Below are 27,896 nucleotides of genomic sequence, written 5' to 3'. Positions count from 1 at the left end.
CATTCCCCTAAATATCAAGCTTTAAGATTACACTGTTTCGTTTTTACATTACATGTGAAACTATGGTTTTCATTTATTCCTTTTAGTAAACAAAACTGCATATTAGTCATTTTAAGCTAAAACTGTAACTAAATAATACCAAAATAAAATTTTGTAGAAATGTGAATGTCTGTATGCTTAATTCTATACAGATGTAAGTGTATATATGTGTGTGCATGCTTATATAATTTTGTTGCTTGATTTATTAAAAAAATGAGAGGCATGGATTCAGTAAAGATTATAAAGTGTTGATTCAAATTTTAAGTTTGATTAAAGTAATTGTCAAAGGTGATATGTTACCAAGAATCATTCCAAAGCTGGCTACAAGTTTATCAGCAGCAGAATTTAAGATAAAAGATTTGAAATTCCTGTTAGAAGTACCTATTACAAAAATTCTTGTAGGATTAAGTAGTATGTCCTTCTAAATTTAAGTAGTAGTCAGAAAGTAGTTAGGAAGCAAATTCTTCAACAAAAATCCTTGAGTAAAGTATACAGGTTCCACCAAATACAGGAGGAAGTTAAGGGTATGTCTGGATAACCATCACAGTCAAATCCTTGGTCAAGAGCTTGTTTAATCCATTATAATTGTCAATGTCTCTTTTTTGAAATGCATATTTATATGGCCTTAATTGTAAATAAGTTATTATTCTTTTACTCAGTGAACATTTATTTATTATGTATTCTACAATAATATAAAAACAGATACAAAGCGTTACAAATTTTGATGCTAGATATCTCCAATCTACTTCAGAGTAAACTCGGTGATTGCCTTCAGTATCAATCCGACAACAAAAAAAATCACAGCAAATTTAAAGAAAAGTCACATATAATTATTATTAAGCTTAAATTCATGCAGCATCCTTCAAAAGACTGTAGAACATTGGAATAGCCAATATTTTTCAAATGAACAATGTCTGAATTTATAGTGTTATATCAGTGTATATATATACTTTATAGTGTTAAATCAAATCAATTGAGAGTTTCCAATTATAAAATCCAAGCTGCTAACTTCTAATATGTAAGCAGAAATTATCTGAAGTGGACCACAGCTCTGAAAGTTTAGTGCTTATCCACATAATGAAGAGATTCTTGATTTTGCTCCCAAACTTAGCAAACTACACTGCTAAATTTGAAGGTATCAAAATTTTGGACTATTTACCTATTGAACTAATTTTGCCTAAGAAACTAATTATTAACTCCTTCCCTCTATTATCCAAGAATTTGAAATTGTCAAACTATATAGAATAATGAAATAATTAACAAAGGCAATTTTGTATCACTTTATTCATAGCACAGAAAAGAGGTAAATGCATTCATAAGATTCATAAAAATTACCCCATTCTTTACATAGCACAATATCTGTTAGTTTCATACAATCACAATTTTTTTTCTACTTCTCAGTTTCACGGATAATCATTTACTTAGCTTTGTTCATTATTTCAAAATTTGAAATAATAAAAATTTGTATATATAATGCAATGGCACATGATTGTGCTTCAGTATATGTCAATTTGTTTCTTTAATTAAAAACATTATTACACTTTCGATAAGCAAGACTAAAATACTTCTGATCACAAAAAATTATTTACATTAAGTGGAAAAAATGAGGCTATATTATTACTTAGCACAAATCAGACTTTACAATATTAAAAACTCGTACATTACACTAAAATAGCATTCTGTACATAAATCTTTTTAATTTAAAAATTTCTACTATTTCACAGTATGCAGAAAATTCTAAAATGGCTTTACATCAATAAAAAGTTCACATTAATCTCTGTCTACCGGTTTTAATACTGTTTTCAGAACCATTATCAATTATAAAAATATACACTTTTACATTGTTTATTATTTAAAACAGCAGTGAGACTGTACACACTTTCATATTCCATTAGAAGGCAAAATATACATTTTGTACAAAATTTCTAGTGTACTGCCATATGCTTTACTAATCAGAGAAATTTGCTGTTCATTACAGGTTTCACAAAATATAAGCAAAATGTTATGCAAATCATAAAAAATAACTTTTTTGCAAATTTTATAACCTGGAATAAATTATCAACATAAATGAAATGTTGATCATTGATACACCTTTTTTATGCATTTCGATCATTTTATAAAAGGCAATGATGATGGGATTGGATGCTCACTATTGAAGTATTACTTTCATGACAGTTTTAACAGAATTATTGGAAAGAAAACTAATACAATTTCAATTTTTCAGCAGAAATATACTAGCAATACGTTATCATTTGATAATTAAATTAAATACTAAATAATACATGTAATACTTTGGTAATTAAATTAAACAATAAAACTTTCTGAGTTTTCAGCATCCCCCCAATTCAGCAAATACATACCTATTACCAATCTTGGGTTTCTTTTTAACAAAACAATAAACTTTTATAGCATTAAAAAATTCTTTCACAATTTTCTATTTTGCCTTTGTGTGAACTGGCTAAATTTATTGTAATATATGAAGAATATAACTTATGTAAGCAGTATTACTAATATTCTTAAAACGAAAACAGCCGAAATTGAACCAGTGCTCAAACCCATGATTATAAATGCAAAAGATATCAGAAAATACATTTTAAAATTCCCAAAATATAAATTAATGCTACTGTAACATGAATTTAAATATAATTCTAGAATGCATGAATATAAGATTAAGGCTTTATACAGCAAAATACAAATAATTTCTAGACCATTGGTAAAACAAATAATTTCAGAAATTACATACATGCAAAATTATATAAAATACAATAAGCAATTACAGATTAGTAAAGTAAAGAAGGCATAAGTAAGTATATAAATACACAAAAACAAACACAATAAATAATCCACCATTAATGCATTTAGACAGCTATTTTGATAGAAACACAAATATATCTGAGAAACTGGCTTTATAAAAGCTTTCAAGTTTTCAAAATTTGGCATTCAAAAACATGAATTTTTCAAGCTCTCTTGGGAATAAAATCTCAGATAATATACCATTCCTACAAATAAAAAAGGGTTTTCATGTTTTAGTAAAGCATAGCTCTAATATCACAAATAATAAATCAGATCCTAAAGCTCTCAAATTTTCCATCGATATGCCGCAGTCTAAGATATACATCTGTACCTATACCCTGCATCGTTTCCAAAGTCAACGAACCGCCCAAGTACTCTGCATAAGCTCGAGAAGTTGGCAAACCAAAACCAAACCTAAGAAAAGGGGGGAAACAATTTTAAGCAAAATATATATATACAAACTGAATGCTGCAAAGTAAATGTTTAAGAAACTTTTTTTTCAGACAAATTTAGATAATTATTTTCTTAAGACGGACACTTCGAAAATCAGTATTGCTGGTCTACTTAACATTCTAACTCATTACAATTCTTACACAGCCTCTTCACAAACACCCATTTACCTGTCAATAAGTCTTCAAAGGCAAATGGGATATTAGTTCACTCCAATCCAATTATAATATTAATCACTCCAATTATAATATTATTCACTACTACAAAATACAGTTTAATAATAATATAAAAAAATTAATCTAGCTTATTACTCTGAAGCAAATGATAGAAATAAGTGTAGGAAATCTGCATTTAATAATTTTTCTAAAAGATACTTATGTATTAGTGCACCAATTTTAGTTGAAGTCACCAAATTTTCAGCATGTGCCCAACTCTGGCAAGTATGCACAAACGGTTCTTTAGTTTTCAACAAGTAACATCAGGATTTTCATTTGTGAAAACGGCAACACTGCTTCTTGCAATTCTGTTTCCAACAGATTTTATACACAAACTATGAAATATTTTTGTCTTAAACACAATTTTAAAAATATGCACTTGCGGAATCTGCCTGTGATGGAAGAAATTATAGAAATATATCTATAAATTATATAAATAATATTATATCTACCTTAGCAATTTTGTAAAATTGCTTAAGGAAACAGTTGCTTTAAAGCAGACCAAAAAGGGGGGAATCTTACAAGTAGGTTCATTGATTGTTCCCCTAAGATAAATAAATACCTAATTAAAACATAAAATATGTACGTTTTAATATGCATTGAAGCTAATAGCAAAATGATGATCCATGGTATGTAACATTTTGCAATTCATTATTTTTTTTCTTCTGTGAAAGGTCCCAAAACTGCATTAAATTTGTAGAAGATGATTACACTAATACATAAATAGCCAAAAATGTAGGCAGGTTTTTTTTAAAGAAATATTAAAGTTTCGTTCATCCTAAAAAAGGAACTCAAAACAGTACTTCATTCATAATAAATATTACTCCTTTACAATTTCAAAACTAAAAAAATGGAGCTTATAATTAAAAAGGCACTTATTTAATAAGTTATTTACTGTAACATAAAACCACAAAATGCAGCGACTTCTGAGTTATATAATTTACTTTTAAATGTACCTATACTTCTACAGAAAGGAGTAATAAAAAAAATTACACTTCTAAAGAAAAATGTGGAGAACACCTACTAACATCAGGAAAAGAGGGTTGATAAAATTACATCAGATAAAAATCTAGGTTAATATTTTTGAAATAAAACAATTCTCCATTCGCTTTTTTTAAGAGAGGCAATTTGTATTTATTGTGCATTATTAATATATGAAAATTTTATTATGAGACTTTTGATCTTTTGGGGGGGGGAGGACTTCCCTGACAGTTTGGTAAAAGTTCTGATTTTTTCAAGATTTTTTTTGTAAAAAAAGGAAGGAAAATAAACCTTTCGTTTAAAAAAACTAACAGACTTTCTTGGCCGTTTTTCATTTCCCTGACTTCCCATGCTTTTACAGAATTTTCTAGTTGTGTACGAACCCTGCAAAATGAAATAGGACTATCTGCTTACACAAAGTTGGAGGGATATCTTCACGGGAGTTTGCTAACTTCGGAAAAGCATTCAACAGCTAACTACCATAATATGGATGCCTTTATAGTGTGCTTCTAAAAAGCTTTTTCCAAACTAGATAACCTCACCTGTGAGTGAGTGATAAAGAATACTGAATGCTGGTAATTCGTCCTGAGTTTGAATCCAAGCAAGCGGGCTGGCTGTATGGTTGATTTTTGCTTCTGTGAAGTTTCCCCATGCATAATGTGAATGTCAACCAGTTTACCTTAAAAAGTCCTCCATGCAGAAAGCCCTTTTGTACCATATTCCAGTAACTATCTATCTTTTTCTATCTAATCTAAACAATAAGTGAAGCTGAAATTTCATGTCTACATGTCATCTAACTAGATTTCAATTCATTATCTAAAACCCAGATATTTCCAAAATCCAGAATCGCTGAAATCCTGACTATTCCAGATCTTGGACTTTAAACCCTAGTTAGAAGGTTAAAAATTGTAAAGTACATTTTCATTCCCTCCCCCTGCCATTTCATGTTTACAGGCACTATACTAGCTACACAGATGGAGCTGGATAACACATCCAGCAGTTCTATAACCCTTATAGACATTTTCATGAACTAATAAGATTAAATCACCATAAAAACAAAAACACATACATAAAATGTATGTTCACTAATCATAATTCTAATTCATATAAAGATCATATTTTTATTTACTCTACATGAACTATAATTTCTGAATTAAAAAATTAGTATTTGATTGAAATTCCTAAATTATTTATTTCTATTACTGTATTTCTCCAGAAAACAGTAACGAAAAATGTTTATTATTACATTAAATACTCGTTTTTAAAGCTATTTCATGTATGAAAGCATATTTCCACAGAGTTATATTGTTAAGTTAAATTAATCTATTATTGTTTAAATATAGTTCAAACAGGAAAGAAAATTACCCATGCATAGGCCCTGATGCAGGACCATCATTAGGTTCATTCATCATTTGTCCAAACAAACCACCATCTAAGCGTTGATCTGTGCTTGACCCAGCTGTAGTGAAATGATATTCCATTATGTGTGGCAGAAGTTGGTGAGGTATTCCACAACCTCTGTCTGAGATTCTGGGAGAGAAGGGACAGTACATAAGTGTAAAGACAATCAGAAATGATGCAGCTGCTGAATTACAAGCATAAATATTTTTAAATAAAACAAAAATTTCACTGTAAGCACATTTTGCATTTCACCTCCAATATTTTAAAAATCATTATAATGACAAACTAGAACAAACTAATACATTTCTGCTATATTACATATTAAAAGTGCATAGAATGCAGTCCATAGAAATTTTAAATTCCAATTGATTACCAAGTATTATACAGTATGAAGTTCAAAATCCATACATCCAACAGAAAAAGGGGGAAAGAATTTGATTCTGAAAGTAGCACCTTGCTCAAATGCATCATGCATGCATAGTAGATAATTTTTATCATATGTGAAAAACCTTGACTTTGAAATTCAGTTTGGCACTCAATATAACTCCTCTGCATTGAAGAAACATGATCATTAAATAAGTCAAATCTTCATGACCCATAAATCGTTGGCTCCATAGCAATCCTTTTGCTTAGCATACATTTCATTGAAGATGACTGCTGATCTTACATCTACTGAATGAAAAATGATTGCTAGGCTGGCATCAAGGATGCAAGTTATCCCAGATAACAACTTGGCAATCATTTCCTATTATTTTTTGCTTTTATCACTACGTGACTATCAACTCATGGCAGCTTGAATAAAGACTACAGTGATGTCCCAAACATTTTTTTAATATTAGAACTAAATATTAAATAGTACAGTTAAATTTTATGTTGACATTATGCTTGGCGACAATTATAGACATCAACCAACTGCACTGCTAAGCACCGACTGCAATTACAAGGAGAAATTTACCAAAACTTTCTTTCCATATGGAAAAGATAGATTTTTAAGATTATATTCATAGATGAAAAGATTACATTTAATGGTGCTTGAATTACGAATAACTGCTTTGTTATTCAAGCTTTAAGTATATGTATAATTTATTTATTCAGAACTCAAATAATTTTTAGCATAAGCAGGAAATAGATATATAATTATAATAATTAAACTAATACAATTCAAGCTTAAATTCCACAGCATACAATAGAAGCAAGACAAAATTTAGCAAAAAACAACATGTCTTTACTCACTAGCTAAGCATTACGCTATGCTAAAATGAGACACAACTCGAAATCTTAGTATGGTTTTACAGAAATTATTGCTACAAATAATGAAGAAAGTGACAAAGACTGCTGAGAAAGAAAAAAATTTTTTGATCGACAATTTAGTGAGAGTTCTCAACTTGACAATTACAGAATTTGAACAATGAAACTTTGTAAATGAACAAGAAATTATGTAAAGTAACTTGAACAACTTACATCAAAAGAAATGTTTAATAAAACAAATAAATAACTATTAAGCCTCATAATTTAACAGTTTCGGGGGGGGATGTGATCAGCCTTTTATTTGCCTGTTAAGTATTTTAGTTTAAGAATACACTTTTTTTTTTTTAATTTTTACTCAAATTTTGGTATTTACCATTCTTTTTCCAAATTAATTTATGAAATGTATAAAAAATTATCAAAATTTATATATATGTATTTTAAATTTTTTTTTAAATAAGGAGACTGCTGATCTAGAAATGTTGAAAGGGGTGCATGGGGCAAAAAAGATTGAGAACCACCAATATGCAAGAAGTCCTTCATGTTCCACTGTAATGGTTTCCAGTGTGTTGTTATATAGATAAACTACTGAAGCCTTTTTTTATAAAGATTCTGTATAATAATACACACATTTTTATTCAAAGATAATAGTGCTTGTGAATAAAAAAATTATTTACAAAGAAAGTATAACAGAATCTACAACACTATAACACATTTAAAATACAATAGAATTTTTTTTTAATAATTTTAAACATTACTTTATTTCCATTTCATGTAGTAAAGTATTCTTAATATATTGCATTCTTTACTGAACAATAAAAAATAATCTAAAGTTATTTTCGCTACTTACCTGATAATAAAATCTACATCATTGTTTGCTATAGTTATTGTAACAGGTGGAAGACTGTCTTCAGATGCATCGAGATGACTTTCAACAGTAGCCCTAATTTTAAAATATTTCTAACTCTTTAATCAAACTTACTTCAATATACTGAAGTTCAAGAAATAAAGAAATGCACAAAAAATGATTTATTATATCAAGTCAAGTTAATCAGTATAAGCATAGACATATATATGCAATAAAAGAACCATTAAAAGCACTTTTTCTGACTGTATTCAAATGTTGCATTTATGGTTAATTAAGCTGTTACTTTTGAAAAAAAAACAAAGAGCTATATTTAAAAAAATATATAATAAATGGTTCAAAATGACATAAAATTTATGTAAATATTAGATTTGATTTTGATTGCGGAATAGCAATCTTTCTCTGATCTTTAAATTCAATTTAAATATGTTTTCATACAATAAAAGATTTTTTTTAATTCTTACTTTTTTATTGTCTGAATATTATTTTAATATATCTTAAACATTAAGTCTACCTCCTTCTCTGCCCTGTTTAATTTCTGCATTAACAGGGTGTTCTCTGCTCTGTTTAATTTCTATAACTGCTTTAAGGTGCAGATAATTTCTCAAATTGACAAGAAGTTCAAAAAAGTTTTAGACTCAATTTTTATTTGACAAGATAATATTCCATCCAGTCTTTATAAGGTAGCTAGTGTTAAGCTTTTTTACTACAAAACATAGCCATGAAAAATTCATAAACTTAATGTACTTTTTGATTATTACATTCCCAGGAACCTGCAATTTTGTGAATTAGTAAAAAAAATTTGTTTGCCTATCTTTACAAATGGTAAGTACTGTTTTATTCATAAATAATAATAAGAAGAAGCATTTTATGAGAAATAAAATACTTCATGAAGGTGGAAAAAATCTATATAGCAATTATTTACATTAGTACAGGTGATGACCAGTCTACAACCGTTTTCTACAGTCAGAAAACTGGCAGTTTAGCATAAAGGATATAAAACAACATGTACTCAAAACATGTAGTACACACATGAATGAATTGACTCCTAATTGGGTGTATATTGGAAATTTTAGCGAAACATAGTAGCTCTACCTAATGTTGAAACTGGAGGTGCAGATAATTAGAAAGTACCAAATTATATTTCCATTCTATAAAAATTTAAACATACCAAAAAATATTAAACAATTTTTTACAATTTTCACAATTAGATCTTCACTATAATTATATGCTTTATTGCAGACGTATACGCACACATTTAAAAATGAATTCATTAAATACATTCATTAAATACATTATTATTCTCATTAAAAGGACCTGATATTTTATCTTTGTGTGTTATGCCCATAGTACACAGCTGACAAAAATGTTTAACTATAATAATGTTAATCATAATTTACTCACATCATTATGGTAGCCTATATATCACGACTGGTAAACTTTCACTAACGAATGTAGCAGAATGAAATTTCTTATTTGAATACTCGTAACAATTTTTGGAAGGAAAAAAAAAATTTCTTTGAGTTTTCTATTTGAAACATTATCTTTAAAAAATTTAATCTCATCCAATTCTCTTAAAATTGATGAAAACACTGATTTTGATTAAAAATTTAAATGCATGCCAACTCTCCAAGAATTTAAAAAAATCTCAAAGGCATTCTTTTTTTTTTTTTTTTTTTTTTTACCTTCGTATTGGAGTTTTTCAAATGAAATTAACATTACAGCACAAAGTAACTATGTCATTCGCATTTAAGCATATGCTAATACTTATAAAACAAACAGTCTTATGAAAGATATAAACAGTTTTACATACGTATTTACTTATGCATACACAAGTACCTAAAAGAGAAATTACTTTTCTAACACACTGAAACAAATTTTTCTCTATTTGAAAAATGTTTAGAAAATATTTCTGTAACAGCTAAATATAATGAAGTCACTAGAATAATTTACATGGTTTACTTTTAGAAATAATACATTTAGCATAATGATGACAATAATAAGACTCAAACAGCATGATTTTCTTTATGATAAACTAACCAAAAGGCTCCAATTTAAGAGGAAAGAATTATTACTTACCGAACTGCATTTTTTAAAAGTTCTGGAATGATGTAATCTAAGGGTGCTTGGATGTATGGAAAAACAGCATTGATATGTCCATTCAACTTGACTGCTGGGCATTTGCCATACTTGTGCAAAGAAGTTTGACTATAAAATAATACAATAAGTTACTAATTCAGAAGTCAAACAACAAAAATCAGTGTTATATTTTCAAATTTTCACAGGACTAGTTTCGATGGTTTTACCGAACCACCATCCTCAGCTGCAAAAAGTGCAAATGAACGAGATAGGATATGGCTGAGCTTGCAGGGATCAAAGAATGTATTTTTAATTTGTATAGTCATTTTTAATCACTGTTACCCTCCGTCTGCTTTTAAGCTTCCAGTTTATTATTATTATTAATATTATTACAATGTACTTTAAAAATTGATTGAAAAATTTAAGCCCTGAAAAATAAAGGCATTGAAACTTCACAAATTATTATTTTAGATGTAAAAGTAATGAAGGTGTCCTATTGGATACAAATCACATCTACTTTGAGCTGCATGGGTTGGCTTTTTAAGCTCAGAGCTATTTAAAAACAAAATTTCCTCATGTAGATGAAATGCTGATAGACATGTCTGAAAATAAGATGTCTTCAGATATACCTCCTCAGTTAGATGGATCTTTTACTAAATGGTTTCACTGAATTTGTTGAATTGATTGCATTGAAAGCACACGAGAAATAACTGCTTGCAGAAAGATTGCCTCTCTAAAAGATCTTTTAAGAGAAACCAACATTACACATAGGAAAAACTATAAAAACGCCCATAGGATTTGAAGTCCCAGTATTCAGACTAATCCACTCAGTCACAGCTCGACCATTGGTTCATTAGGATAAAAAAAAACCATTGGTTCATTAGGATCACCCCCCAAAGGGGGGGTTATTTAAATGAATTGGGGTAATAGAAAGTTACCCCTCTCATGTGAAAATGCAAATTTTTAATCACAAAACTCTATATTTTGTAAATTAATATATCTGTATTATTCCGTCAATCTTGAAATTGTTACAAAGCAGTGATTTAATGCCTATCATGGATAAGCATGAGGTCACAACACACTCACATCTGCATTTTGGTTTAATGCAACCTCCCTCCTCTATTGATTCCCAATAAGCCCCATTTTGCTTTTATGAACAATGATATAAATGAATTGCTATTGCTGTACTTATTTCATTTTTGGAAAAAAATTATTAAAATTTAAGACCTGTTTCCTACAAACAAACAGTAGATTATTTCCCTATAAACAAGTGGTAGATGCACGTTCCTACCATCAAAATGTGCTGTCGAGCTGTGACTGAGTGTATATTTAAGGGACACGATGTGATCAGCAGAATGGAGATGATGAAGCAGTAATAGACTGGAACAATTACCTGCACAAAGTTGATGTGCATAATAATGCACTAAACAGAGCTTCTGGTGGTCAGACAGCCTGTTTTATAAAGAGAACAAACAAAGCAGGTTGAAGATTGATTGTTTATTAAACAAAGAAGCAGCAGTTTCTTCAGAATTCCACAAGAATTACTGCAGCAAATGTGGCATGATCACAACCAACATTCATGGTTCAAATTTCACAGTCAATGGGAAATTTAAGCAAAACTATGACCCAGCATCCAGTCTACATATTAAAGGTAGCAGAACAAAGCAAAGTATTATTATATTATTTTAGTAAAAAAATTAATTTCATATCTAAATAGTATAATATTTTATTGGTGTATGTACTATCTGTAAGCAATCAATCTTATGAAACGAATTTTTTAAAATTTTCAGTTTAATAATTTATTCTAATGCTTGCATTTAATTTATTTTAATGTTTTAGTGCTTACACCCACATTACCTTTAAAGCTTTTAAATTTTACTGAAGTTCATTGTTTGTTACTTTTGAATTAATTATATGGATTTAAATTTCACATAAGTATAATGGGTTAAAATTCTGGACCAAAGCTTATCAGTAATTACTGACTATAAAAGCAGCAAATAATGAGGATTTACTACTATCAGCTATTTTATAATGATCATACAGAAGCCTACTAATCACCTTTTAAGGCAATAAACAGTGATTAACAAGCTGTAAGTTAGAATCATTTACAACAAAAGCACAACAGCTAAGTTGAAAATAAGTGAAAATGTTAAGGAAAAATTACCGATCATTTACTTGAATAATCAATTACACAACTGAAAAATATTCACCAGGAGTATAATTATATTTATGGGTCTTAATATCTAATTAAATCAATTAGCACATTAACCTTTTCACAATGTCAGTTGAACATTTGTTTGCAAAACTATTCCAAATTACAACTGTTGGAATACATGTAGTTAATGAGTACGAGTTAAATTTCAAATATTACAATACTTGCTAATTACAATATACAATTCTAATAATCGGTGAATGTTTAATTTGCAAATTTCTGTAATCCACATGCATTTTTGGATGCAAACAAATTTCGATTCTGAAAAAATTCAACACGATGGCATATTTATCAGCAATCTTTGTTATGCATTTATATACAGATAAATGTTTTAACAAACTTGCACTATATTAATAATGAATTTCAGTTGGAAAAGCAAACTAGTTTTATTTATTAGGTTATTTTGCTTTGTCTGCATGTATGGTAGTTGTACATATTTCATGTACATATCCTTTAGAGATACTTTTGTAATCCAGCATGCAAATAAAGAGATTTAATAGCTCCTTAAGTATTTTAAGAATTTAAAAATTAAATACATTCTGAGACTTAATTATATATATATATGTTTATATTTGTAAACAGTAGCTTCACGAATCATGTCGTAACTTCAGACCTTCTAAGTAATGATATTTTTAAAACTACAACTTACCGAACAAAGTCAGCCCATTTTTCAATAAGATCCTTCAATTTCATAGAAACGTTAATTACCCCAACATAATTAGCCTGAAATGAACAAGGGGGGAAATCAATATATAAACGAAGAGCAAAATTACTATAAAAATACTTTCTTATGTACAAGACTGTTAGAAACAGAAGCTTGCACATAAAAAGAGGATAGCATGGCTGATTCTTTAAACAGGTTTTAATTACATGTGAATGAGAACATAAACACAGTCTAAAAGCATACTTTTATATTTAATGCTTATGGCAGTTACAATTACTGCTAACAATTTTTAATATGAGTTTATAACTCATTAGTTAACTAAAATAATTTGCTGTTCTGTATTTTGTTTATTATAACTCTGAAATAATTTGTTGTTCTGCATTTTGTTCATTACAACCAAGTTTGCACTATTAATATTTTATATTTAAACAAGCAACTCAATAGTTAATTTTTAATTATTTAACCTGATTTTAAAAACAGGCTGATATTTACTTAAATCAGTTCTTCAGATATGTTATCCTCCTTACATAATATTATTTCACAGCAGAAGAAGCAGTGCTCAGAGTAGTAGGTTAAAGCTAAAAAATCAATCTTTAATCATTGGTAAATGCCCAATGCTATTATATCTTTCAATATAAACAGATACTTAAAAAAAGTAATTCTTTTTACTCTGAATGAACTGCATATTTGTTAATTACATCAAAATTAAGCTTCATTAATAATTAGACAATTAAAACTACATGGAAATAACTTCAATTCAAATGAATACACAAGAAAATGGTATTAAGTTAGGGAATAGATAAAATATTTTTTGGACAAATAATTTGTATTTAATGCAAACACAAAATTGAATCAATGAATTATTAAAAAGCTAAAATCAAACAAATTTTATACTTTAAATTAGTTGCTTGTTAAAGCTACACCTATTTAACTATAAATTATCACACTTGAAGTGTGCATATTACTTTCAACAAAGATTACAGAATAAAACTATAATTTATGACAGATGCCTGCTGGCATACTTCAATGAGCAAAATTCTTGCCTTCAAGACAAATATACAGTACTACTTTTATATGCGCTGGTTTTTAGCACAACTGCGTGTTTTGCAATGGTTTCGGGGGCGATGTTGGTTTCCATGGCAACCCTTTTTATATGGAAACTTGGATTTTACTGTAAGTGGTTTTAGTTAGTGGTTTAAGTTAAAGCTTGAAATGTAGACAATAAATTTAGGTAGTAATATGGCGGTGTGGAGTTTCTCGCCAGTGTGGAGTTTCTCGCCAAAAATGTTTGGCGAGAAATTTGTCACCAACCGAGGGCATATATGAGAGTAATTCCAAATATACATATGGTTTTGTAGAATTTTATTTTTTAATTATTTCTTAATTGAACATCATGGTATCTTTCTATTAAGGAGGGACCAATCGTCAGATGTGCAGCAAAAAGCCAAATATAAATACGGTAGCTTGTTTACACTGCTTCATGAAAATCTGTGCAATGTTAGATTTCATGCCAATGTTTGTGTTTGGTGCTAAGTGGTGCCCCGTTAATAGAGCACCAACAGTTGTTTCCAACAGAAAGTACTAACATATTTTTAAAATACAGAATATCTCTAGTTTGTTTTAATCTTATCTTTTCCATTCTTGTTAATCTTCTAGTTTTTTTGTTTTTTTTTTTAATCTTATTTTTACTTCAACCTATATTCTAATTCTTATTCCACAACATAATATATCTGCATCATCGTTACCAACATTAGATTTCAAGGAACTACTCTTATATGTGCCCTCAGGTCGCCAAATTTCTTCCCAAACATTTTTGGCAAGAAAATCCACACTGCCATACTACTATCTAAATTTTTTGTCTACATTTCGAGCTTTAAGCCTAAAATGTCTCCAAAAACGCACATGCAAAAAGCACGTTTGGAACACACAATTTAAACTAAAAATCCGAAACAAAAACAAAAAATCTAGATAGCAAAAACGTAAAGTTTCTAATAAAAAATATTTGACAAGAATCCATGTACACAGCGATATGTTTTAACTTGAAAAAACATCTACGAATTGCACAATCTAGGCAATGAATGAATCTACAAACTACGCACACCTCTCTTTAATAAATTAGCATAATAATAAATTCTGTTCAAAGCAATTGTTCAAAGCAAGTTGTTCAATTCTGTTCTGTTGTGTTAAATTCTGTTCAATTTCAAAGCATACCATGTACACAGCATCCTGTTTAAATGTAAAAAAAATCTACGAATTGCACAATCTAGGCATTGCGCACAAATCAACAAAATAATCTAAAACAACTAAAATTATAAACAATTCAAAAAACAGCAACAGAAATTCATAGCAAAAAAAACACAACATTCTACAAAATAAAAACAGTAAAATAAAATGCACTTACCATAATACATTCGTTAATAAAATTTTGCCAGTCACACAACGTCTGTGAACAAAAGTGCCACGATTTTGCTATATCACATATCTTTCTGCAATTCAAAATTTTGAAAGTAACGATTAAAACTTCCTCCCGTGAACAAAAGACTCATTTCGTGTAGTTAGTTAACTTACTACACAAAAACCACAATCCAAATCTTAAATTCAGCTGACAGCCACATACTATACCAGCAAGCATTTAACTACAAATCCAAACACGAACTATCATAAACGCCCTTCTTCGTCTGAGTTCTCATAGCAGCTCCGCATTTTGGACCCCGTTTTAAAAGTCCCACAGAAATTCCAAAAATACACTTCAATCCTCATAAACACACCCGTGAACAAAAGACTCATTAAAAACTCCAACATCATACCTTTTAATACTAAATTTACTTTCCACACAATCTAAAATACGCAACTGAAATCTTGCCACAACGTCTATCATTGCAACATAGGTCATTTCAAAACACGCATCGCACGAACCAAAAAGCAATTAAACCACTCCGGCAAGAGTTTTCAATGTCAAAAGAGTTGCCATACAATACGCAATCGCACCAAAAATAAACGCAGAACACATATTGCCACATTTGGTGATCTTAGGGTGCATATAAGAGTGGAGCCAATATCAAATTACTGCACTTTTTTAATGTCTCAAATTTAGGAGACCTTTTTTGGAGGGAAGAGAGTTATAAAAAATATCTCCTACTTCTGAACCAGAAAACACAGTTTGAAATCATAAAATGTTCAAGCTATAAGATGTTTGTCAAACTGGTTTGGTGATTCAGACTATATTTAGAGCCTTTTTTTTTTTTTTTTTTTAAAGCTAAAGGGATGCGTGAAATGAACATATTTTACACTTTTTTTTTTTTTAAAAAAAAAACTTCTTTTTATTCTCCTTGAGTTCTACAGACTGCCATAGGCCAGAGCTGCCTCTCCAAGTTTTCTTCATCTGACCCTATCTCACTCCACAGCTTTCCATCAGTTTATCCTTACCAGTTTCAAATTCTTTTCCATAAACGTTTTTTAACTCAAAGAGATTTTTAAAAAATTAAACTTACATTCCCACTTGCATTTTCATTATGAAGGCCCAAATGATGTTCTGCTAACATTCTCAGACCAAGCCGAGAAGTCAGTGTTCGATCTAAAAAGGTTCGTACCAGTTCTTCATTCTGTAAGAAAAAAATATTAAAAATAACATTTTATTTTATATATTGTATATATGCATTTTACAAGCAAAATACAATACAAAAACAGATATACTTTTATATGTTTACGGCATTCTCTAAATCCAGCAGCTAACTGAGTGACAACATCTTTATGATCATCCAAAAGGCCTTGGAGAAGCTCACAATACCCTTTTTCCAATTCAAAATCTGTAATCTGAAGAAGAAAATTTATGAAATTTATGATGCCATATTTACTTTCTTTCACATAACTATCACATTCTGGCATTTGACAATACATGGACAAAAATATTTCTGACTGTACCAACAAGCTTTTAGCAACCTTAGAAGTGGTTCCAGATTCTTCTAAAAAGATGTCTTCTTCCTCCCCCAATTAATGAGGAGAAGGAGTAAAATAGGTCGCGTTCCCCCCCCCCCAACATCAACTTCAGAATAAATACAAAAAGTGCATATCAGCATTGGATATTATTTTTGGCAATCTTTTATTCATGGCAAGTTCTTGTAAAAAAATTTTAAATTTTTTTTTTCTGCATTATTTACTCTATTTTGCACCACAAGTTAATAGGTTTGCCAAGAAATGAAACAAATGCAGTGCATTATTTCAAGGCATGTGGTGTTTTACACTAAAAAAAAAAAAAAAAAAAAAAAAAAGGAGACAATTTTTTTTCAATTTTAACTCTATGATAAAAGATGTACATCTTGCATAAAAAAAGGGGGCAGTTCTATATCTCCCGTTCTACTGAACCGTCGAAATTTAACTTGTGTTTTACATGTCTTGAAAGTTCAACTTCGGATATATACTAGATTTATATATAGCTTTATTCTAACATAGGTATTTTGACACAAGCTCTGACTTTTTCTGAAATAAGATACCAATTGATTTCCCTATTTCGATTCTGCGACTCCGATTATGCCTAGATATTAAATTTTGTTATTTTTGGTGAGAAATTTATGAAGAAATTTAATAATTTATCTTGCTGCAATTTTTTTTTTTTTTTTTTTTTTTTTTTTCAGTTTGTGCCAAGAATACTTGGTGAACTTTTTAATATATAACAACGTATTTTCCTTTCCTTTTTTCATTGAACATGAGCAGGGGGAAAGGTCATTGTTCATATTTTCAAATAATTTTAACAAAAAGCGAAACAACAAAAACTCTGAAAATGCTCACTCATGCATAATACAATCTGATACAAAAAACATTTGATATACAACAAAATTAATTTTATACATATTTTTAAAACAAAATATAATGCTTAATATAATATGGTCCTTTCAGATTAATCACACCCCAGTGAACTAAATGGTCACTTTGTGAACTGGTGAAAAATGTTTGTTTGGCTATTTTATGTGCTCACAGGTATATAAGAAGCATATTATAAGGAACAAGAAATTTTATACGGAAAAAATATCTTTATAGCTGATATTTGGATTTTAACAGATATTAATCTGTGAAATGACAAATATAAAGTGTGCAAATAAACATAACGCACCATGCACATGCATGCTCAAAATTATACCAAAAATATGGTAATTCTACCGAATGTTGAAATTCTGGGTGCAAATAATCAAAAACTACCGATAATATCATTACGATAATATATGCTATTAAAGAGAGTTTAATGTTCATTATAACAATTTAATAAAAAATAACAGAGTAACATATTAATACATTCCATGATGCTCAACACTTTCATTGCAAAAAATATAAACTACTTCCTGAGGGGAGGACAACTACTCTATACTATTATAATCTGTGTGCATCTGTCTTTCTGTTTGTGGCATCATTTCCTCCAGAACAGCAGGGAGTTGAGCTTCGAGAGGGGAACTCCCGGATTCCAAAAATTCGTCATTTCGACCGAGCTTAAATTAGCTGAAATATTAATTTAAAACTCTGAAAATGCTCATTTTCGCCTTCATTTTCCCAAGTGGCAACAGTCTCGCACACTGGAGATTAAAATCTCCTTTATTTCGAAAAGTGTTGCCACTGCTCACTTTCGAATCGTAGAGTTTCTTAATAAAATATTTGTAAGTTTTACAAAATATGAAATAAAAATAGCATTGCAAAACATTAAATATATTATTATTATTTAAGGTCATAGTCTGATGCTGAAGAAAGCACACGATTGTATGTGATGTCATTGTATGTCAAAAAAAATTTTAATATCAGCATTTTAAATAAATAGCTGCTGTTGGCAGCATTTTTGTTTCAGATTAGGATGTGATTTAATTCTTTTATTGATATTGAGAAAAAAATTCTTATATTACGTTAAATTTAAATCATGATGTCATACGCATTAACCTGAAGTGTCTAAAGTTTTCATTTCTTGGCTTGGCAGCAAAAAAATAGGTTGTTGCTTGGAAAGAATGAACTGTTGTTCACATTGAAATGTTTTTGCGCATTTTCTTTGCAGGTGTATATAGAACATGTAGATTTTGCTTTCGCCGCAGATAGCAATTTTGTGTACATTAAATCTGTACATTAACATTATTGCATTCAATAACAGTACATTAAATTGATACCGCAGTTAACAATATTGTGTACATTAAATCTGCACATTAGTATTATTGTGTTCATTAACAGTACATTAAATTAATAGTTATTTTTATTTTCAGTACATAGAACTTCTAAATATTGCTTTGAATGCAGCCCGCTAGTATCTATTAATTTATGTTTTAACAAGATCTACTTAACTTGAGTTTATACCTTATTTAATTAAAGTTACTTTCAATGTTAAACTTGGACACTATTATTTTATTCCTAATATATCTTCAATAAAATCCACAAAAAATAAAACTGTGATCCAATTACTTTTTCAAGCATAAATTATTTAATATGTACATGTGACATGTTTAATATGTACCTTTTAAAATCAATCATGTAAAATGAATTTCATGCAAAATATTATTTAAAAATTTCATTCACTTTTTGCATAAATGTCATATAGATTATTAATGCCAAATTTCAGATACAATCTTTATTTATATGATTTCATGCTAGACAGAATTTAATTTTTGTCATGTTGTAGTTCATTTTGTAAGAAAAAATTCCATTTAATGCATTATCCAAGTTAATTAAAGGTTACATAACTGGATTTGCACAAAAAGCATTTCTATAAATTGTAAAGAAGGAGTTTAAATATCTAAATTAATTTAACATAGTGCATAATTTTCCATTAACTACACATAATTAGCATCTATTTCAACTTTCTTCAGAGGCTGCATGCAAATTAGATGCATACATCTTATAGCTATAAAGATATGCTGCATTACTTGAAATTTGTTTTACTGAAGCAGTTTAACATCACACCAACTTAAAACCTCAGTTACAACCTAATGCTGCCTACTGTTTGATTTAACTTGCAAAAATAATATCTGCTAACAAACATTGCTGTTTCATAATTACATTTAAAACTATTTTAAATAATTATCAATGAAATAACTGGAAGTAGCTATGCAGTAAGAAAAATGCTACTAAACCAGTTCATAATGTCACAGAGAAAATTGTAAAATCACATTTCACACACTGCTTCAAACTCAGGATATAATTAGATGTGTATAATAAAAGACATTAACATTTCATTCTAGAATACCTGGCAATATCAAAAAAAAAAAAAAAAGATAAATATAATTTCTTTTTTAAAAATCCAGACAACTATGAAAAGTACAAAAAAAGGTATTTCCGTGCAAGCGAAATATGAAACTCACCTGAGGATATTCATTTAACATGTAAAATGCCCTAATGTATAGTTCATGCTGAAAGAGAAAATTAATACATAAATACATAAAAATGAATAGAATCAAACAAAAGATCAGAATATTTCCCTTTTTACATGCTACAAAATGATGCTTCTGTATTAAAAAAAAATAATGGAAAATTTTAAAATTAAATATAAATGGAATTGAATCTCTTATATTTTGAAGGACACAATCATTTAAAATATTCTCCAAGGAAAGATAAATAAATATAAAGATATTGCACATACTTGTTTTTCTGGGGGGGGAGATATGAAAAACAAAGGATTTTTTGTGAATATAAAAAGAAAATTCTTTCTGTATTATAAAACATATTCTAAAAGGGCACAGGCAGTGCAGGATTTATATATAAGTTACACTAGCTATACATTAGGGCCCCCACCTTTTTGGTTTCTTTAACTCAAAAAAAAATTTAAATATAGCATAAGAAATGGTAAGAGTCTTTAATTTTTATGTTAAATTTTGTTATCTAAAAATGCTAACATTTATACTTAAAATAAATTGGCAAGTCTGCCAAAATATTGTAACCTATAATTAAATATTAACTACAAACTGGCAGATGGCAGTCATTAACGTTAATTTTCAAAATTTAATATAAATAGCAAAAAAAAAAATCCTTCCCGATCCGAAATAATTGAAGAATGATAAGAAAATCTTGCTACTATTTCAATAAAATCAAAATTACTAAAGCAATCAAATATTAAAATGTAGTTAAATCAATGTGCAAGAAATAAAACTTGGTGACTAATATAATGATTATTTTATTAATTTTTTATTATTATTTTTCTTGTAGTGTGTTTATACATGAATATGACTTTTTTTTTTTTTTTTTTTTCCATGTATCTGTTTTATATCAATACCAATTTGTATTGCTGCTTCCAAAAGTTCGATGCAAATCTGCTTACATTTCGTTTCAGAAGTAAATGATTTTAGATTTATTATATTATGGGAAATCATATGAAGCCATCTACCTAAGGGGAGGGAAGTCTTCATGGAGGATATTCTCAAGAAAAACTGGCTTATATTTACTTTATATAAAAGAAAAACTTCAAGAACAGCGATACAGCTCACCTATTTGCTGAGATATTAATCTGAATTAAATAACCAGGGTTTATTGGTCTTGTTCTTAAATGTGAAATAAATGTTATTACTAATAAAAAAATATCAAGATCTCTTAAATAACTGTAAAATACTTACCACTAACAGGATAGTAGGATTACATCCCACAATAAAAGGAAGACTGCGAAAACCAGCTACTCTGTGTGCAATACGAACAGGCAATTCTTTGTGAAGATATTGTGCGCTCCTCTAAAAGGAAATAAATAATTCACAAATATAAATTTACAATACATCATGTACATATATAGTTCTACTTTTAAAACACTAAATTTGTGAAAAATAATAGTACTTCTTTGTTATAGCAGCCCCTGAGATTGAATCACCAACCAACCGAGATATCTCATCAAAATCTGCCTGCACAATCTTATACTTCGCCTCATGATCATATGTTAGTACCGGCTGCATGCTCTTATATCTCACCATGTAATCGTAAATTAGCACCATGCTGCATTTTTACTCTTGCCACGTTTTTACATTATTCATTTTTGATGAGCCTTCAAATTTGCATTATTTTGTGTGAATGTGACATTGGCAGTTTTTAATTTACCAAGTAATGAGGTGGATGCTAAAGCTGTAAATGAGATGGATGTTGATTTTAAAGAAAGAGGTCTTTATCTCACAAATCTTTTCAAAGAAAGAGGTCTTTTACCTGACAAATGATTATACGAAAATGGCGACAATATAAAACTTTAAATTAAAGACAAAACCATTTTGAGGTACAGCATTAACTAGATAAAGAAGGGCCTCCTTGTTAGAAACTGGTCAGTAGTTTCAGAATATTGTTCTTCACTAACTGTTCAGAATATTGTTTAATAGTTCTAATGATACAGAAAATAAATCCACCACCAAAGTTTTTATATGCCTATTGCCTTTATATTAGATTTACATATTCTTGGACAGAGGAGTTGACATCCATGAAATGGTGTAACAAACAGTTTAATATGTATGACAATGATGCACTGGACTGAAACAATTACATGTGATAAAATAATAATCATGAAAATAAAGAAAAGGATTCTTAAAAATATTCTTAGGAAACAACATGCGAGTATTATTATTGTTATTATTATATACTGCACTGTTTATTTTTACATTTGTATTTCACAAGTTTGGTGAAATTATAGCCGAGATCTTGGTAACAAACCTAAAATTGCTACATATGATTGGGGATTGCTATAACAAAGAAGTACCAAAATAATGTGGAATGACCTATTTGAACACAAAACAATCATAAATTTTAAATGAAACTTGTTAAATTTAAGATTAATGTTACCAGAAGTACCAAAATAATGTGGAATGACCTATTTGAATTCAAAACAATCATAAATTTTAAATGAAACTTGTTAAATTTAAGATTAATGTTAATAGAAGTCACATGCAAATAAAATAAAAATTTACTCTTTATTTTTTAAACAGTCAGTTCAGTCTAAATATTTATTTGCATTTTATGTTTTGTAATACTCAAAAGATCAGTTAAGACTAAAATATTTTCATTTTATATCTTACATAAAATTTTAAATAAAATGTTGACATTTTTTGTTTAATAGTTCTAATGATACAGAAAATAAATCAACCACCAAAGTTTTTATATGCCTATTGCCTTTATATTTTCAGAATTATTTATACACTGCATTAAGATAAAATCTCAAATGCAGATTAATTATATTTTAAGACTCGCCCCTCAATTTGCCTGACTATCAATTTTTGCCTTCTTTTCATTTACACATGTTATTTCATGACAGCACGGCTTGGAGACTGCCTTGGATAATCCATTCAAACAATGACCTCTTAATTAAGACACAATAACGCGCTGAACAAATACTAATTCAGAAGTCAAACAACAAAAATCAACGTTAAATTTTCAAAATTTCACAGACTAGTTTGATGGTTTTACCGAACCACCATCCTCAGCTGCAGAAACGAACGAGATAGGATATAATGATCAGATAACATAGGAAAGCCTAGACAGGAAATAAGCTGGTGGCGCCATCTGTTGGTAAAACCAGAACTAAAACATAATTTCTTTAAAGGCCGAAGGCAAAGATGGATTGGAATTAGGATTGGAATTACGATCTTTCTGTTCTAGTTAACAATCCTAATTCCAATCCATCTTTGCCTTTGGCCTTTAAAGAAATTATGTTTTAGTTCTGGTTTTACCAACAGATGGCGCCACCAGCTTATTTTCTGTCCAGGCTTTCCTATCTTATCTGATCATTATATCCTATCTCGCTCATTTGCGTTTCTGCAGCTGGATGGTGGTTTGGTAAACCCATCAAAACTAGGCCTGTGAAAATTTAAAAATACAACGCTGATTTTTGTTGTTTGACTTTGGAATTAGCAATGACATCTTCTTTCAAGAATATATATTTTAATATATTGCCAGATTTATGGATAAAGTTTGAAGATTAAATTCACTGCCTTCAGATTACATATCTGTAAGATTTTTCGGTTTCGAGGGCCGTAAAAAATCATCAAACTATTGTTGATGCCAGTGCTGCCAAAAGTACTTGCAGCAACCCTAACGTAAGAAAGAAAATATAATAGTAAATAACTATCTAAATATTGATGTTTTAATTTAGATGAAAGGTTAATTTCATATAATATTTCGCTATCGAGTTATTGTTAAAGCATAATGTCATCTTGTCGATTGTTCAAACATAATTTTCTATAATGAATGATGCCTTTTCTTTGAAAACATTTTCGGTAAAGTGCAGAATCACCCACTTATTTCTTTGCCGCTTTTTACAAGGGTAAAACCAATTGGAATTTTGTTACTTTTCTTTTACTTTTTAAGTGACAATAGTTCGATGTGTACATAGATAATGTCAAGGGTGTGCGCAGTGCCATTTTTGTGCAATTCTGAGATTTTTTTTTAAGTGAAAATAAGTCGATGTGTACATGGATACTGAGTATGTGCAGTTCTTAAAAACACGTCAAACAATGGGTGATTCTGCACTTTACCCAAAATTCTACTGCAGACCTTTTTATCATAGGCAATTCCCAAATTGTTAAATCCATAGGATATCAAAAAAGGAATTAAAAATTAAACTAGTATTTCAATGGCGGCTTAAGAAATATAGAACTATATAAACTTATGCAATCTAAAACCAGCGCGTACGCGAGATTTGGCATGCTGTTAAATGGGCGTGTTTGCTAGATTTGGCGCTTTCGCGCATACATTTTCGCTGCAATTTTTTTACGGCCCTCAAAACCGAATAGTACCGATTTTTCACTTAAGATTAAATTTAATAAAAATAGAATTTGTATGTTCTTAGCTTAGTTTCCCTGAACTTTTTACTTAGCTTTAATTACATTAAATTACAGCTCTTGAACAAAAACATCAAAAATACTAATTTCACATATATTAATGACACAATAAAAACTTCAGTTTTAAAGTAATACACATAAAGTCTGAAGCAGTTCATACAATGTGGAAAACTTAAAATACAAATCAAAAGTTCACAATAAAAGTAATGATATAAAAAAAAATCTGATATTACATAAAGTATGGCTAAAAAGAACAAGATTTTAATATATTTTACCTTAGGCATTTATTCTGTATAAAGATTCCATTTTATACAAAATTTCAGGTACTTAAGTTTTATCTCATTGACTGTTAGCAGAAATTTCTGCAGCAGTCACCAGTTGTTACTAAGGAATTCTAAAGGACACAGTCATACTTAACTGGCACTAAATTATGATACTTTACTGGTTGACAGATAAGTACCAAATTTTATAAGGAGAATTAAAAACATTAATATAATGTATAATATGTATAATGTATGATATAATGTATTCTTACCAATATATGACTGCCATCTGGACTTTTACCAGAATATAATATTGTAGCAGGTGTTAAACGGACAGAAGGCTAAAAAACAAAACAAAAAAAAACAAAAAATTAATATTAACATATTAAAAAATATTCAGCAAATGATTTTTTTCCAGCTCAATGACAAAAAAATTCTAAAATTCTAAAATTTTGATGCACTGCATTAAATTTTAATATCTCTTTTAAAATGCAAAAAATTTCACACTTCTTGTTTACTTTCTAAAATACTTTTAGTATAAAACTAAAGAAAATAAATCACAATTTAAGTTTTTTTATACATTTTACTGCTATAATTGCACATATTCATGAAAAATATATCAAAATTATTACACAAACAAATTTAATATCTGACTAATTGTCTTCATCTAATAAAATCAGTGGTGAAATTCAGCTATTAACAACACCGTAAATTCTCTAAATTAAAATATATATTAATTTTGTAACTAGTTCTTGAAATCAAACTAATATTTTTATAGGCAATTTATTACTACTCAGTAGTGAGTTTCAACACATTATGGCTACGAATGTTTTCACAAAAATGTCCTATCAAATTCTATTACAAAAAATTAAGTTCTTTAAAATCTTTCAAAATTACAGCCCAATTTTATATTAACTAGATCACAGATCTTCTACAGAAGTCAATGGAAAGTCATGATTTTAGAGAGATATGGGCAGATATTCTATTGACATTGCACACATTCTATAACAATTTGTACAGTTTCTTGCAAGCATAAAATTTTATATGACATGTATAAAATTGACTAATAGAATTCTACTGATAATAAGTTTCCTTTTACAGAAAACTGTACCTAATTCTGAACAATTCTAAACAAACCTAATTAATTAATTTTCTATTAAAAAAAGTCCAGAAACCTTTGAATATTTAAAAGCATTATAAAATTAACAAAATTCTCTATTGGGATTGAAAAGACTGAATTAAATTTTATGTTTTGAATAGAATTTCTTAATCTAAATTTTGAAATGATCTATTACATGGGCATGGTTGAATAAAAACTTTTAGAAGTGATGTTTTTTCTTAATAAAATATTTTAATATGGATGTATTATTACATATATATATATTAATATTTTAATATGGATTTAATTTTTTAAAATATTTTAATGAAACTAAAAACACTTTTAAGAATAGTCAAAAGCATTCATTTCAGGAAATACAATTTTATAAAAAAATTTGAAGAAAATTGCTTAATGATTGCAACTAAATGATGTTCAGTTTTTAAATAGCAAAAAATTTCATGAATACTTGCATCGAAAAGCCTTGCTTACAAGTAAAAATTTATAAATTCTTGCACATAATATACATTTGAGGAATTTGATATATTGAAAGTGTATTGAAAAACCTAGCATGACTGGATATGTAAATATGTTTATTTTCAATGCAAAAGTTAAGAACTATATTATCTTCACATATTTTTTAATGTTTCAAAATTATCAAGCAAACATACATGATTATCACAGATTAGTTATCTTTGTCAAATCATAAAATCAGTGGTAAAATTCAGTCAGTTCTACAGAACCGGTTCTATAAATTTTTAATTAGGTAAACAGGTTGTTCACACAGAATCGTAACATTTTTTACGCAACTTATCGCTTTATTATAATCGGTATACATTTTCAGAAGGTCATTTTAAATGGCAGAAAAAGCCGTTCATTATATTCGCGTCAATACGGTACATAATAGTTTAAGGGAAAAAAAAAGTATGTGAATTACTCAACATATATTTCAATGACAACTAAACATAAATAATAAATATTATAAATTATAAATATTATAGATGTATGACACATCTCAATTTAGTTTTTGTTCAAAAGAATAATTGCTAATAACTACATAATTAAAAAATTTTCTTACTTTAGCAGCAGCAATGTCAATTGCCGATTGGTTGTAGAAGGATTGTACTGTTCTTGTTCTGACTCTGGGAGCAGCATTAAATTCCGGTCCTTGATGTAAGAGAGCTCGATCAAAACGTAAAACCCATTTTCCGATTTCAAGTAAATATTGGGAATTTGGGGTCACGTTTGTACAAACCGAACCACGGCTGCACACTCGAAGTCCAAAACTACCAATTATTTTACTTTTCTCAAACAAAGATGAAGCCATGTCGTGAAATAATTCAAATATTAACAATTAAGGATGTACCACTAACTGAAGGAATATGAAGCAAAATGTAAAAAAAGTTGTTAACACAAAAATGAGATTCACAAAATGTAAGTCAAAGATATCACAGAATTACAACTTCGTTGCAAACATAAAAGTAAGAAAGGTCAGCATATTTCCAAAGAATATTAACCTCAGATTACTTCTAAAAAACATTCAAACAAGTGAAATTTTATGCCTAGAACTGAAATCCAACAATTGCAGTGTGTTCCGCTCAGACTTCCATTCCATGGGAAGCCAAAAATTTACTCTAGTTACATGGACAGGAAGGGTAAACCCCATCACACGCAAACGTGCTGTTATCCAAATCGTTGCTGTGAGAAGACACTTAAATAATTCAAATATTTATCAACTTTTTGAACGCTCTGCTTTTCCTTCAACGCTACGAAAAAGAATTCTTGATTTCCAAACGCTGGCAAAATAAAGCACATTCGCGGCGGTCTCTTCGGGTTG

At 28.9% G+C, this 27,896-nt stretch overlaps 1 protein-coding gene across 1 annotated transcript; it reads right to left on the bottom strand.

Moving 5' to 3' along the window:
* Window positions 1–1,303: 1,303 nt before the first annotated feature.
* Window positions 1,304–27,896, bottom strand: LOC118188450 (branched-chain alpha-ketoacid dehydrogenase kinase-like). Its single transcript, XM_035358887.2, has 11 exons — window positions 27,138–27,896; window positions 25,236–25,304; window positions 21,512–21,622; window positions 20,267–20,314; window positions 16,638–16,757; window positions 16,436–16,546; window positions 12,930–13,003; window positions 10,069–10,197; window positions 7,975–8,067; window positions 5,844–6,008; window positions 1,304–3,246 (listed from the first exon to the last, which is right to left on the bottom strand). The coding sequence occupies exons 1-11, from the start codon at window positions 27,384–27,386 to the stop codon at window positions 3,102–3,104; spliced, it is 1,314 nt and encodes a 437-aa protein (XP_035214778.1). The 5' UTR covers window positions 27,387–27,896; the 3' UTR covers window positions 1,304–3,101.

This window comes from Stegodyphus dumicola, chromosome 7 (genome assembly GCF_044657685.1).
Source record: "Stegodyphus dumicola isolate Sdum_Otavi_A_Nest chromosome 7, ASM4465768v1".
In the NCBI taxonomy this organism is placed as follows: domain Eukaryota; kingdom Metazoa; phylum Arthropoda; class Arachnida; order Araneae; family Eresidae; genus Stegodyphus; species Stegodyphus dumicola.
This window is presented reverse-complemented; position numbering and strand designations above follow the sequence as displayed.